Source organism: Rattus norvegicus, chromosome 14 (assembly GCF_021556685.1).
Source record: "Rattus norvegicus strain SHRSP/BbbUtx chromosome 14, alternate assembly SHRSP_T2T, whole genome shotgun sequence".
In the NCBI taxonomy this organism is placed as follows: domain Eukaryota; kingdom Metazoa; phylum Chordata; class Mammalia; order Rodentia; family Muridae; genus Rattus; species Rattus norvegicus.
In genome coordinates this window covers 1,543,752-1,558,290 of record NC_141547.1, presented here as the reverse complement: position 1 = coordinate 1,558,290, position 14,539 = coordinate 1,543,752, and the positions used below count along the sequence as shown (strand labels likewise).

General features: G+C 42.6%; 1 protein-coding gene across 9 annotated transcripts in view; it reads left to right on the top strand.

Moving 5' to 3' along the window:
- Positions 1-1,217: 1,217 nt before the first annotated feature.
- Positions 1,218-14,539, top strand: part of Mtf2 (metal response element binding transcription factor 2) — a 44,095-nt gene continuing 30,773 nt past the window's right edge. For 2 of the 9 annotated variants that reach the window (XR_015636691.1, XM_087583732.1), the window contains exons 1-2: positions 1,218-1,472; positions 4,240-4,440. Coding sequence is in view for 2 of the 9 variants with exons in the window: in XM_087583732.1 (XP_087439858.1) it covers positions 4,403-4,440 (38 nt within the window). In the remaining 7 variants the exon portion in view is untranslated. 9 annotated transcript variants of the gene reach the window in all.

Here is a 14,539-nt window from a genome sequence, read left to right as displayed (position 1 = left end):
TCAGGAGCTCAGGGTCAGCTTTAGTTACATAAGATCCCGAGAGAGAGAGAGAGAGAGAGAGAGAGAGAGAGAGAGAGAGAGAGAGAGCACACAGAGGCAGAGACAGAGAGACACAGAGAGATTAAAATGTACTGAATAAAATATCGAATAATACATAGCTAGGATTGGTGGCTCAGGACTTTTAATCCCAGTACTGAGGAGGCAGGGGTAGGAAGATCTCTGTGAGTTTGAGGCCAGCCTGGTCTACACAATGAGGACAGCCAGAGCTACAGAATAGGTAGATCTTGTCTTTGAAAAAGAAAACAACTGTACAGTGTAATATGAATGCGTTTATTTGCCAGAGTTTTCAGAGGATAGATCTTTCTCTTGAAATACAAGTGGAAAGAATTTAGATCATAAGAAGTACTTCTTCAGAGGGAAAATACAGTACTCTCTCTGTGACATAATCTGTGATAAAAAAAATATCAATCTGAAATATTTTCCAAAATATGAAGGTATTACAGGTGTTTCTACAGATGCTGGGTTGCATTTAAATGTAAGTCAAAGAGATAAGCATGCATTCCATTTATCAGCTGGGCCTCATACAAGAGCCTGCAATAGTATGAGAGTTACTTCGATCAACTGCTTCGCAGGAGAGTATGCTCAGATTTTACTGCAATTAGGAAAGGTCTCGAAGCAGGTAAACAGAAAAAAAAAAATCCTGTTCATTGTCAGAGGGGGGGGAAAAGTGTGAAAATCTCTCGTACAGATTCCAGATAAGTTTTGATTTGGAGAGTAATCATTGAACAAAATTTGCCATCCAGGGTCTCCTCCCCACTGACAGGAATTCTAATAGCAGGCCTCGAGGTGGAGGTAAAAGAAAAGTAATTTTTTAGTTAATAATTTCCTTTCTACACATAAGTAAATCACCCCAGGAAGATGTACTGAGCAATTATCCCATTTCTGAGGGCATTAAAAAAGACCTGCACGATAGGTTGGACACGAAAAACAGTCCAGCGAGCCTCTGCGTCTGGAAGGGCAGCGCTCACTATTGTGTCTGCACCGGCAGCAGAAGGACTTAGTCCCACCGCGACATTAAAGAGTCCCTCTTTGTTCAGCGCTGGTCCGGGACGTAGGGCACGGTGTTCCTCCGCGCTCGCCGCGCAGGCCCCGCCCCTCTGCGGCTCTGGAGAGCTGCCATTCGGCCCCGGAGTAGCTCCGCGCTCCCAGAATGCACCGGTAGTCCGCGGGAAACCAAAATGGCGAAGGGCTGTAGCGATGTGGTCTGTGTTTGAGGCCGGTGTGAGAACGCATATTCTCCTCCCCAATCCTCGTCCCCAAGGAATTCAGTGCGTGTGTGTGCGTGAGCGCAGGGTTCCCGCTGGGGCGGGTGCCCAGTGAGTGCCCGGACTCGCGGGGAAGCGCCCACGGGAACGTGATTGCTTCTATTTTCCTGTATGAAGCGGTTGGCACCACTTAAGTGACCGAATGAGGTGAGAGACCTTGGCCTGGGAACCGACTCTTTGGGAGGAGGTTGGGATGCAGAGAGACGAAAGAAAGGAAGCAAAAGAAAGGGAGAAAGATGGAGGATCCGCAAGGGAGTCCAGTGTGGGGGTGTTTTTGCGTTGATGCATATGTTGAAAGAATGGATCGAGCGTAGACAGTGAAATGTTGGTAAAAATAGGGGCTGGAGGAACGAGCGGGGCGTTCGGGGAGTCAGTTGGTGGAATTAGATAAAACGTTGAGACAGGGAAGCTGTGTTTGGAGGGCAGGAAGGAACCTGGGGGCGGGAGACGGTTGGAGGGGCAGGATGAACCTGGTGATGAGGGGGTGGGGAACCTAGGGGAGGAGCCGTCAGAATGTGGGGAGCCTAGTAGAGGGGCTGCCTGGCACTTTAAGGGGTGGTAAGGGAAGTAGCAGTTTGGAACCAGAGGGTGCTGGAATTGTGTGGAATTGTGTAGAATTGTGGGAGGGGAATCTAGTGGATGGGCTGGATAGAGTGGGAGGATGAGGAAAATACTCCGGAAAACAAGCCCTGGAAGCTTAAAGGGAAGAAGTGATATGGGGAAGAGATAGCTTTTACTTACAGGCATTCCTCCTGTTCTCCTGTTCAATTAAAATTTCTTGCTCTGATATTTGTATTCATCATTACAACCTAGTTACTTACGACTTTAAGGGATTTAACTAAAATTTCCACGATTTCTTAACACATTTCTATAGTGCCAGAACTCTTAACTGTGGTTTACAGTCTGCTGTCCCTGGTTGTTAGAATTTTTCTTTGGCAGAGATGGGTTTATTAAGTGATAGGAGGGACTGTGAACAATAGGAAAGGGGGTATGGAATGCTGTTTTAGTCTTTAAATAAAACATTTAATTTGGTTGAAGATATTACCATGTAACAGTAATTAGAATTTGAAAACCCAGACAAGCCTGTAATTGACATAGAAAAGTCCCTCTTGAGATCAACGTAGAACTAGAAATATGTAGGTAGTGGTTGATTTGACTCCATTTTCTTTAGCAGTAAGTAACTTTCTCCTTCAAATAGATTCCATGTAATCTTCATATTACAACTTTTCTGCAGTTGTCTGCAGACTGTTTTCAGCCTCTATGTTTTAATTTTCTTTTTGGGGAGGGAGTAAACTTACGGGTGATTGTGGGTAAAGAAGTGATTCTTTTTAGAGTGCTGGACAATGCTTTACATGGAGCTAGCTAATGGGTTTTTTTGTTGTTGTTTTTGTTTTTTAAGTTTTTTTTTTTTTTTTTTTTTTTTTTTTTTGGTTCTTTTTTTCGGAGCTGGGGACCAAACCCAGGGCCTTGCGCTTCCTAGGTAAGCGCTCTACCACTGAGCTAAATCCCCAGCCCCGTTTTTTAAGTTTTGAAAGCAAGGTCTCCTTAGGTAATCCTGGCTAGCCTGGACCTCACTTTGCATTCCAGACTGACCTTGAACAGATGAATCTGTCTGCATCTGCACAGTAAATGCAGATGGAGATTGGAAATGTGTACTACCATGCTCTGCTGATACTACTTACCTTGAGTTAACATCAGCAACTATCATTGGATGTACAGCTATACTTAAATGTGTAGTGTGGAGAATGTTTTTCCTTACTTGTTCAAAAAGTATATATTGGGGACTTCCTATGCTAAATGTAGTCTTATATTAGAAATCTCGTTGTCAAACAGTAGACATGTTCAGTGCTCATGCAGAGTACGCAGTTTGATTTTGAGCAATGATGAATGATAGAATGAACAAACACAGGCACATGTGCAAGCACCATTTAGCACCTTTGAGCTATAATTGATGACATTTGATGGTGAAATGATGAAAGTACAGAATAGATTCATTGTGGAGCTACTGAGATAGCGGAGTTCAAAACTATCAAGTGTCAGAAGAACAAGAACAACTGAGATTAGAGAAGACAAGAGAAACATTTTGTCAAATGAATACACCCTGAAATTTGGGGAAAAATGTATAAGACATTAAAAACATTTTTTAATGCATATGTGCAGGGGGTAGGGGTGGGGTATGTGCTAGTGTCCATGGAGGCCAGAGGCATGAGATCCCGTCAGACTAGATCAGAGGTGATTGTGAGCTGCCCAGTATAGGTGCTGGAAACCACACTCAGTTCTTCTCCAAGAACAATGTGTTTTTAATGGCAGAGACATCTTTCTAGCCCCCATAAAGGATATTTTTCATCTGTTATAGTGGTTCTAAAATTTAACCTGCTGTAATGAATACATTTTTTTCTTTCTTTTTGTAAGACTTCCTTTTATGTGTGTGGATGGTTTGCCTGCATGTATATGTGTGTACCACATGAGGGCCGTGCCCATAGAGGCCAATCCCTTGTCCCTTTGGAACTGGAGTTAGAGATGGTTGCAAGTTGCCATTGTTAATGCTGTGAATCAAAGGCCCTGGGATTTGAACTCAGATCCTCTGGAAGAACAGCCAGTACTCTTAACTGCTGAGCCATCTCAACAGTCCGAAAAAACATTTCTTGACAGCAGATAGGGGCTGGAGGATCCAAAGTTCAAGGCTATTCTTGGCTATATAGAGTTCACAGCTAACATGAAACCCTGTTGGAAAAAAGTAGAAATGATTGCCAAGGGCTCAATAATATATAATCATAATATAATTCATATAATCATAAAAGTAGGCCTTATACTTAGACATAAAGTGATGGTTGATCTTCATTGTCAGTTTGATAAGATTCAGAATCACCATAGAAATATATATACCTCTGGATATGCCTATGATTGTTTTCAGAAAGGTTTAACTGAGGAGGGAAGACCCACCCTGACTATGTGAGGCACCAAACCCATGGGCTGGGGTCCTGGATTGAATCAAATGGAGGAAGCAAGCTGAGCATGAACATTGACCTTCCTGACTGCAGATAACAGTGGGATAGCTGCCTCCTGCTGCTTCTACCATGCCTCCCCCTTCCATGATGGACTGTACTCTGAAACTGTGAGCCAAAACATACAATTTCCTATGTTGTTTTGTCAGATTCTTCCACACAGCAATGAGAAGAACACTGAATGCATATATTAATAAAGTTTCAAGTCATGAAGAACAAAGGAAGAAGGACTGTGGCTCAGTGGAGCAAGGTTTTTCATTGTAGTGCTGAGTATAGTAAATGAGCAGAGCAGACTTCTTGGGGAAGTTCTACTGTAGGAACTGATGGAGTCAGTTATTTATTGCTCAGCCTCACCTGGTACGCCAGCATTGAAACTTTCTTCCTCTCCTAGCTAGGACCTCAGTCAGGTTCCTGCCACTCTACCAGTGAGTTGTAATGCAGACTGAAATATTTTTAGGTGCAGAAGAAGACCTTAGAGAAGCTCTATGCACATATGCATTTATTGTATTCACTTCTGTAGTCAGGCCATGTGACCCAGAAAGCTCTGCCATGATGTAAGCAAGGCCAGCAAGCCCAGACGGATGCAGGAACATTGTGAACTCCAGAAGCTACAGTTACTTGTGGAAAGGGAAAGTTTTAAATTATCTTTGGCAACTTAAAATGAAATGCTAATGGTATATATTAAAGATTCTGGGCAAACAGCTTGTCCTAGTCTCTTTGTTTTCATCTTTTTTTCCCTTTGATGTGATACCTATAGTCTCATGAGAGAAAGGGTGTGGATTTTGGTAGTGGGGAGGACCTAGGACCAGTTGGACATAGGGGAAATTGTAATCAGAATATACTCTATGGAAAAAAATCTGTTTACAGTTAAAAGACACAAAGTGTGAATAGAAATACAGTTAAGTGTACTTGATTGGTCTTTTTTTTTTTTTTTTTTTTTCCTTCGGAGCTGGCGACCGAACCCAGGGCCTTGTGCTTGCTAGGCAAGCGCTCTACCACTGAGCCAAATTCCCAACCCCGATTGGTCTTTTTAAGACAGAGTCTGACATAGCCTAACCTGACCAGGAACTCCTAACTCCAGTGCTAGGAGTGTAGGTTGTGTGCTAGTACCACTACCCAGAGACTATGCATGGACTGACCTGGGCTCCAACCTCACAGGTAGCAATGAATAGCCTAGTAAGAGCACCAGTGGAAGGGGAAGCCCTTGGTCCTGCCAAGGCTGGACCCCCAGTGAACGTGATTGTTGGGTGGGGCGGTAATGGGGGAGGATGGGGAGGGGAACACCCATAGAGAAGAGGAGGGGGAGGGGTTAGGGGGATGTTGACCCAGAAAGGGGGAATAACAATTGAAATGTAAATAAGAAATACCCAAGTTAATAAAGATGGAGAAAAAAATATATTTTATTGAGATTATAATATAATTACATCATTCTCCCCTCCCCTTTCCTTTCTTCAAGCCCTCCCCATATACATCTCCTTGCTTTCTTTCAAATTTGTGACCTCTTTTTTATTGTTGTTACATATGTATATACATATTGATTCTTAAATATATAAATATTCTTAGTCTGTAAAATGTTACTTGTTATGTTTTAAGGAATGATTATTTGGTATATTGGATAATTGACTGGTGTGCTCTTCCCCAGGGAAGACTATTTTCTCCACTAATTAGCATTCCTTAATTGGCTGTAGTTTTTTTGTATAGGGTTGAGCATTCCTGGGTTTTCCCTTGGCCTTGTTGATATGTCTCTGTCTTTGTCTGTCTGTCTCTGTGTGTGTCTGTGTATGTGCCTGTCTGTCTGTCTATCACTCTCTTTTAAAATAGGGTCTCACTTTGTAGTCCTAGCTGCTGTGGAACTCACTCTGTAGATTAGGCTGGCCTTGAGCTCAGAGACCTGCATGCCTCCCTGCCTTTGTCTCCTGAGTGCTAGGATTAAAGTGGGTGTCATGTTTAGCTCATGTTTAGGCAGTCATATTGGTGAGACTGGGTGTAGCTTCTGACATTCCTAGCAGCCACACTTTCTCACATACTCCCTACAGCCTTTCTGCTCTTCTCTTACTCAGTGTTCCCTGGGCCTTAGGTACAGGAGTTGTGATCGATCTGTCTGTCTGCCTATCTGTCTATCTGTCTGTCTGCCTATCTATCTATCTATCTATCTATCTATCTATCTATCTATCTAGTGACTGGGCTTCACGACTCTTGATTGATTGTGGTTTTATGTAAAGGTCTCCCACCTGTTGCAAAGAGAAGTTTCTTGATGAGGAGTGAGAACCACACTTAACTGTGGCATAGGTAGAAGTATGTAGGATACAGTTAGGAATTGTGCTGGCTTAGTAAATGGTAGTCGAGTTCTCTTCTAATGTCCATGACCACTAGCCTTAGGTAGTTGGCTAGGTTTCCAGTAACATGCAAGACTTTTCTCTCCGAAGAGTAGGTTTTAAGTCCAGTTAGAGAGTTAATGGTATACATTCCACTACTGTACCGTAAAGGTCACTGCTTCAGCTGTCATAACTGGGTAGGCAGGGCTGATGCCTCCTTCATTTGGCAGCTTTCGTGGAACCTTAGGGACCCTGAAGGTAGTGCTTAGGGAGGCTTTCAGGTCAGTTTCAGTTTAGGCGTCTGGGCCCACTGTCTGAAGTTCATGGTATCTTCAGCATTAGGGACTTACCTACTACCACTTGGGGTTGGGTAACCAAAGGCAATAGCAGTAGCTTGTAATGTTTTAGCAGTTCTTGGACAATCCTGACCAACAACTGAAAGGTGGGATTCTCATGTGTGGTATTGGGAATTTTGTTAGTTTTTGACCCTTGGAGCATTGTCAGCCCAGATGAGAAATTCACTTAAACCATATATGACTTACATGTGTATTTATGGAGTTAATATTTATGGTGTATGTGTGGTTGCTACAGCATACATGTGGAAATCAAGGACAATTTCAGGGAGTTGGTTCTGTCATGGGTCTCAGGAATAGAACTTCTAACTGGTCAGGCTGGGTGACAAGCATCCTTACCTGTTGAGCTATTTAACTGGCTCGTACTTGTTTAGATACACTTGTTTTTACTTTATGTGTGTGACTGTTCGCCTGCATGTGTGCTGCTCACTGTGTGCTTGGTGTCCGTGGAGGCAGGATAGGACGCTGGGTCTCCTAGGACTTTTAAGTTGTGAGCTACCGTGTGGGGCTGGGAGACAGAGCTGCCAAACCACCTCTCTAGGTTCTCTCTCGATGGAGGCGAATGAAGTAAAGTGACTCAGTAGGTTTCATAAAGGTTGAGGGTAGGGATGGGAGTTGGTATGAGAACTACCTTTTAGGACAGTAAACTGGGTCTAGGGACTGAAGAGGTGGTTAGTGCTTAAGAGCATTTGTTGCTCTTGCACAGGACCTAGGTTTAGTTCCCAGCACCCACACGGTGGTGGTTCATAACCATCTACAACTCTATTTCCAAGAGATCCAGTTCCTTCTTCTGACCTCCAAAGGCACCACCAAGTTGTACTTGGAACGTAAGCATACGTGCAGGCAAAAACACAGAATAAAATGTATAAATCTAAAAATAAATAAGAAGTGTAGGTCTGAAATTGACTAAAGGCAAGTATATAAACACAATCATTTGGAAATTAAATGATTTTAATCATTTCTCAACTTATTCCTTTAATATTCTCTCTCTTTCTCTCTCTCTCTCTCTCTCTCTCTCTCTCTCTCTCTCTCTCTCTCTCTCTCTCTCTCTCTCTCTCTCTCCCCCTCTCTCACTCTCAGCAGTTAAGAGCACTGGCTGCTTTTCCAGAGGACCCTAGTTCTATTCCCAGTCCCCACATGGTGGCTCACAGTCATCTGTAATTCCAGTTCCAGGGAAATCTAGTACCCTCTTGTGGTCTCCCTGGGCACTGCATGTAAGTCACATACATATACATGCAGGCAAACACTGAAACATAAATTTAAAAATACTTTATCTTTGATTATGTGCCTGTGTGTATGTGCATGTAAATGCAGTACCCAACAGAGTCAGAAGGTGTTGAATCTTCTACAGGTTGTTGTGAGTCTCCCAAAGTGAGTGCAGGCTGAACTCTGGATCGATGAAAAAGCAATGTATGCTCGTAACTGGTAAACACCTCTCTAGCCTAGCCTCCTTTGCCTTTTCTTTTCTTTCTTTTTTCTTTTCTTTTTTTTTTTTGAGGCAAGGTCTTTTTTTTTTTTTTAAAGATTTATTTATGCATTTATATATATAAGTACGCTGTCGCTGTCTTCAGACACACCAGAAGAGGGCGTCGAATCTCTTTACAGATGGTTGTGAGCCACCATGTGGTTGCTGGGAATTGAACTCAGGACCTCTGGAAGAGCAGTTGGGTGCTCTTAACCGCTGAGCCATCTCTCCAGCCCGGCAAGGTCTTTTTAAACTCACAGATTCTGTGTTTGCTCCTTGAATGCTGGGATTAAAGGCATACAACACTGCATCTGTCCATTCCTTACTATTTATTAATTTTAAAAATGTAATGTATGATTTTTTCTTAATTTCTAAAGCTGAGAAATAGAGTAGAGGTATCTTTTCTAAAATAAAAATTATTATTATTATTATTATTTTTTTGGTTCTTTTTTTTGGAGCTGGGGACTGAACCCAGGGCCTTGCGCTTCCTAGGCAAGTGCTCTACCACTGAGCTCAATCCCCAACCCCATTAAAATTATTTTTTAAAGTGTGTTTTGCTTGTGTAAATATTTTTGTATGTGTGCCTGGTGCCTTAATAGAGCAACCTTGGCAGTGTTGTGCTGTTTGGAAGAGCTCTGAATGGGGACTCATGCCTACAGTCCCAGCCCTTTAAAGCAGAGGCCAGTTTGAGCTACCGTGTAGCACTCCGTTTCAAAACATTAAAACCACAACAAAACACCCAAGAAGATGAGACTTGTTGTTCCAGGGTTGGGGTCAGGATAGAACAGTGGGTTTTGTCTTGTTTGCTTTGTTGTTTGTCCCTTAGCTCTGATTCCTTCTCACCCCCCACTACTGCAAGATCATTTTGCTTTATAGACTGGTGAATCAAGGGCAAGGTGGCGTGTGAAGTAGGATTAGATTTTCCTTCCTTTTTTCCCTTAGCTGCCGAGTGGTTCATCATGGACTAGAGTAGTGGCAAGGGTACTGGAGACGTGATTGTGGTGGAGGTGTCATGGCCGATGGCTGTTACCAGAGAAGAGGAGGGAAATTGGAGCGGCACAATAGAGGGATGAAAGTTCCTACTAGGGAGGTGAGTCCTATTTGGGGGGCGGTAGCTTTCAGCCCTTAGACTTAATCTAGTCTTTATTTAAACAGCCAGTTGTTACTAGTAGTTTACTGACTGTGTATTGTTTATCTATGCATTGTGTGTGATAGGTGTGCAGGAGGATATGGTAAGCAAGCCTGACAGTTTTCTAAGAACACAGACTGTATACAGGGTGGACAGTAAAGACTCATTTTTCTTTTAATTGAAGACAAATAATTGAAATCACAAATTTCTTGGTTCTTTTTTTGAGAAATGATACTATGCTAAGTCCTTAAATGTATTTTCACACAGGTTGGGGATTTAGCTCAGTGGTAGAGCGCTTGAGGCCCTGGGTTCATTCCCCAGCTACGGAAAAAAGAAAAGAAAAAAAAAATGTATTTTCACAATTTGTTAATTCTTTGAAAATTTGGGGATATATATATATCATGGAGTTCCCTTTGTAGACCAGGCAGGCTGGCTTCAAACTCAAGCGATCCACCTGCCTCTGCCTCCTGAGTACTGGGATTGAAGGCGTGGGCCACTGCCATCCAGCTGATAAAAAGTATTTTGATCATATTCATCCCCAACTCTTTTCAGACCACCTCATCCCTAATTCTTGTACTCCCACTTTTGAACTATCCCACTAAGCCTAGATTGTACTGGCTGTGTGCTCCTGGGTGTGAAGGCCTTATGCTAGAACTCCATCTGTGTCTTGAAATTGTAGCCTCAGAAAGTACTTTAGATGCATTTTGTTTGTTTTGTTTTATTTTGTTTGAGCACAGAGTTTCTCTGTGTAGCCCTGGCTGTCTTGGAATTGCCTTGGACTCACAGAGATCCAGCTGCCTCTGCTTCCCCAGTGATAGGATTAAAGGCACGCTATACCACTGCCCAGGCACATTTTAAAATTCTTGCTGTTGGTGTGTGCAGGTCCCTGTGGACTGCAGCATTGATGTAGAGGTCTGAAGACAACTTGCTGCCGTTAATTTTCTAATCTGTGGGTTCTGAGGATCAGTCAGGCTGTCAGACTTGGCAGCATGTGCCCTTACCACTGAGCCACATTACTGGGCCAGAGATTATTTAGATTACATAATCTAGGCTCTAACAATTATTCAGATGCTCTCTTAGATAAATAGAATAAATTGGGAAGATAGGATGGAGAAAGAAAATAGTCCTTTTTCCTTAATCTACATTATTTAAACTCTTCAGCCAATTAGTAACTTAAGTTAGGGCCTTGTTTACTGTAGGGTAGTGTACCAACAAAGAAAGACTTTTTTAGTCATTTGTTAACATTGGCTTTCAATGGAGTGCATTTTCTACTAAATTACGAATGCCAGGGCCTGTCAAGATGGCTCAGCAGTTAAAAGTACAAACTGCTTTTGTAGAAGAACTGAGTGTGGTTCCCAACACCCATACTGGTTGGTCCCCAACTACCAGTAATTCTGGTTACACAGGGGGGTTGGGTGGTCCCCAACTACCAGTAATTCTAGTTACACAGGGGGTCTGATACCACTGACCTCCATGGGCACCTGCACCAGTGTGTGCATATCCCTGTACAAGTATATGCACACACACACATGATAAAAAGTAAAGAGAACAATTAAAAAAACTCTAAAAATTCTATTATATTCATTTGTTTGTTTTGTTTTGAGACAGTTTCTCTGTGTCGCTCTAGCTGTCCTGGGACTTGCTCTGTATTCTAGGCTGTCCTTGAACTCAGATCCACCTGTTTCTGCCTCCCAAGTGCTGGGAATGAAGGTGTATAACACCACTCTGGCTCTATGCATAAAATTTTATTGTTAAAAATGTAATATTTTATTGTTAAACGTGTTTTGACATCTTTAATTCGTTTCTTTTTTTTTTTTAAGAAACTATCTATCCATTCATCTGTGTGTGTGTGTTTATGTGGGCACGCGTACACAAACACTCTCTCTCTCTCTCTCTCTCTCTCTCTCTCTCTCTCTCTCTCTCTTTTACCATACCATGCATGCAGAGATCAGAGGACAATTTGTAGCAGGGTTGAGCACAGGTCATTTCTCTTGGCAGTAGGCAATCTTAACCTACTATGCCATCTTGCTGTACCACATTTTTAGTACTCATTGAGTATCAATTCGTATCCACATCATCGTGCATATGGAGGTTAGAGGATAACTTGTCAGATACGGGTTTGAGGGGAGTGTTTCTCAGATGAGCCATCTTATGTCCATTTCTCCCCCAACTCCTCTTTTTGAGACAGAGTCTCATTAGCTGACCTGGAATTCACTATGTAGAGTGTGCCTTGAACTCAGAAAGATCTGCCTGCCTTTGCTTCCTAAGTGCTGGACTTCTTACTAGCTTTTCTAGGGATTTGACTGTGGACAGGATAGAAAAATGAAGTCAAAGGGTAAGGGTAACTGTTACTAGGTTGGGTTCTTGTTCCTAAACATAGCACATCATTGACTGCAGGAGAAGGGAAGAAACACTAGGAAATGAAAAATGACAAAGTTTAATGGTTGATCTAAGAATGTGTGCTGTGTAATAAAAGTAATACAGTGGAGAGTAAGACAAGTACATAACCATCACAAAAAAGAGAGGGTATATCAAAATAATAGCAAAGCATATAACTGTGTCTGAGAATGTTTACCTCTTTAATCGTGTGGTTTCCATTCCAGGATTAAGAGCATTCTGCTGGCTTATTTTTCATAGTTGCTTATGCTATTCAGGTTTAGGTTATAGTGGTTTGAATAGGTTTGGTTCCCCCATAGATTCATGTTTGGAATGCTTGGCCATAGAGTGGCAGTATTAGGAGGAAGTGAGTCACTAAGTAGGTGGGCTTTGAGGTACCACATCTGCCTGCATGCTACTATGCTTCCTACCATGATGATAATGGTTTAAACCTCTGAAACTATAAGCCAGCCCCATTTAAATGTTTGTCTTTATAAGAGTTGCCTTGGTCATGTCTTTACTGCAATGGAAACCCAAACTGAGACAGAAAGTTGGTACCAGGAGGTGGGGTATTGTTGCAATAGGCCCGACTATGCTTTTGTTTGGAGGAATGTGGGTTTGGGGACTGTGGAAAGAGTGGGATGCTTTAGTTGGGACTTAATGCTTAATGGGCCATCCTAGTAGAAGCACGGAAGACAGTGGCACTGAGGGTCTAGCTCAAGAGGTTTTAGAGAAGAATTCTACTGTGTGCCCTAGAAACTGTTCTTAGGATAGTTTATTGAAGAATGTAGCTGCTATTTGCCCTTTGCCCTTGTCTGAAGAGTCTGCTTGAGGCTAAAGTGAAGAGATTTAGATTAATTGCATTGACAAAGGAAATCTCAAAACATCCACCATAGACTGTATCCTGTGATTTACTCTTACGAGAGCCTTTTGATCACATACAGCAAACTAAGGGAAAATACAAACTGTATGGTTCAAAGTCTAAGGGGGCACCAGAAAGTGGAATGGAGTTAAATCCTGAGTTCAAGGATATTAAATGAAATTAAGGGAGTGGTGGCCTTGGCAAGATCCCACCCAGCTAGCTTATTGTTTTAAGTGGTTTGCATTTGAATAGGGGATAGTTACATCATGCTAGGCCTTATTATGACCTGGTTATTTTCATTTGAACATAAGGAGATAAGATTTTGTGTCAAACTGACAAGGAACAGTTTATGATGACATTCTCCACTGTCAACTTTACTATATCTGGAATGAACTACAGTCCAGAAATGTAGGGAACAGCTGTGATCCAGATCTTGAGGCTGGATGACATAGTTTGTTTTTATCCGGATCTTGAGGCGTAGTGGCCATGTTTATAAAGAGGAGGCTGGAGAAATGGCTCAGTGGTTAAGAGCACTGACCACTCTTCCAAAAGTCCTGAGTTCAATTCCCAGCAACCACATGGTGGCTTACAACCATCTGTAATGGGATCAGATGCCCTCTTCTGGTTTGTCTGAAAACAGTTACAGTGTATTCGCATAAAATAAATAGAATCTCGATCTTGAGAAAAGAAGGCAGAGGTGTGCAGGTCTCTGAGTTCAAGGTCAATCTACAGAGCAAGCTCCAAGACAGCCAAGCTTAGGCAGTGAGAAAGTTGGAAAACAGCTGCTGATAATGTAGTAGAAGAATCCATGTGGCTCTGCTTTAGAGTCTAGAATAGAAGGGACTACTGGGACAATTGATGCTGGTCAGCTAGAACTAGGAAGTCAAGGTAATAAAGAAGAGACCAGCATCACTGAGGTGGAATCTAGGAAGTGTTTTCTGAGAGCACAAAGAAGCTGTGTTCCAGTAATAGCCAAGGTTGTACCTAGTGTTTCAGCTGGACTTGGTAATGTGTAAGAGTCACTCAGGTGAACTGGTTTTGAAGTTATGAAGGGGTCATGGAGATCAGCTGAGGCTCGGCTCTGTGAGATGCCAGGAAAGGCCATTGGTGAAGGTACAGTCTCAGTGACATTTGAAGACCCAGGATTGAAGAGACCATGCTTAGAAGTTGAGACTTGGTACCATGAAGAAAGCCTATTGATGAGGTCTAGTTGCACAGAAGTCACCAGTGAATTGGAGATATCAGTACCATGGGATGATCACAAGAACACAGCAGCAGTGGTGTGGAGTAAGCCATAACTTAGCATGCTACAAAGGGCAGAGCAGAAGTAACCCAAGCCCTTTGGAGGAGCTCAGAAGATCATCTGTGAAGCCCAGACATTGGAACAAGAATCTGTGAAGTTGAAGTTGCCATGGAGACCTCAAGATGTTCGAGATGCCAAAGCAGTGGGATATTTGCTGAGCAAAGCTGCTAATAGTGGACCAGCCCAGGAGAAAGAATCGCGTTGTAGTCAACAAAGCTGAAAGGCGTTGGACGTGGAGATGCAGAGTTTAGTTTGCCCTGCAGGTTTTTGGTCTTGCTGTGGTCCAGTGTTTTTCTAACTAGGGCACTTTTGAAATGGTAATGTATATCCTTTGATATTAGAATATATTGGGGCTGGGGATTTAGCTCAGTGGTAGAGCGCTTGCCTAGGAAGCGCAAGGCCCTGG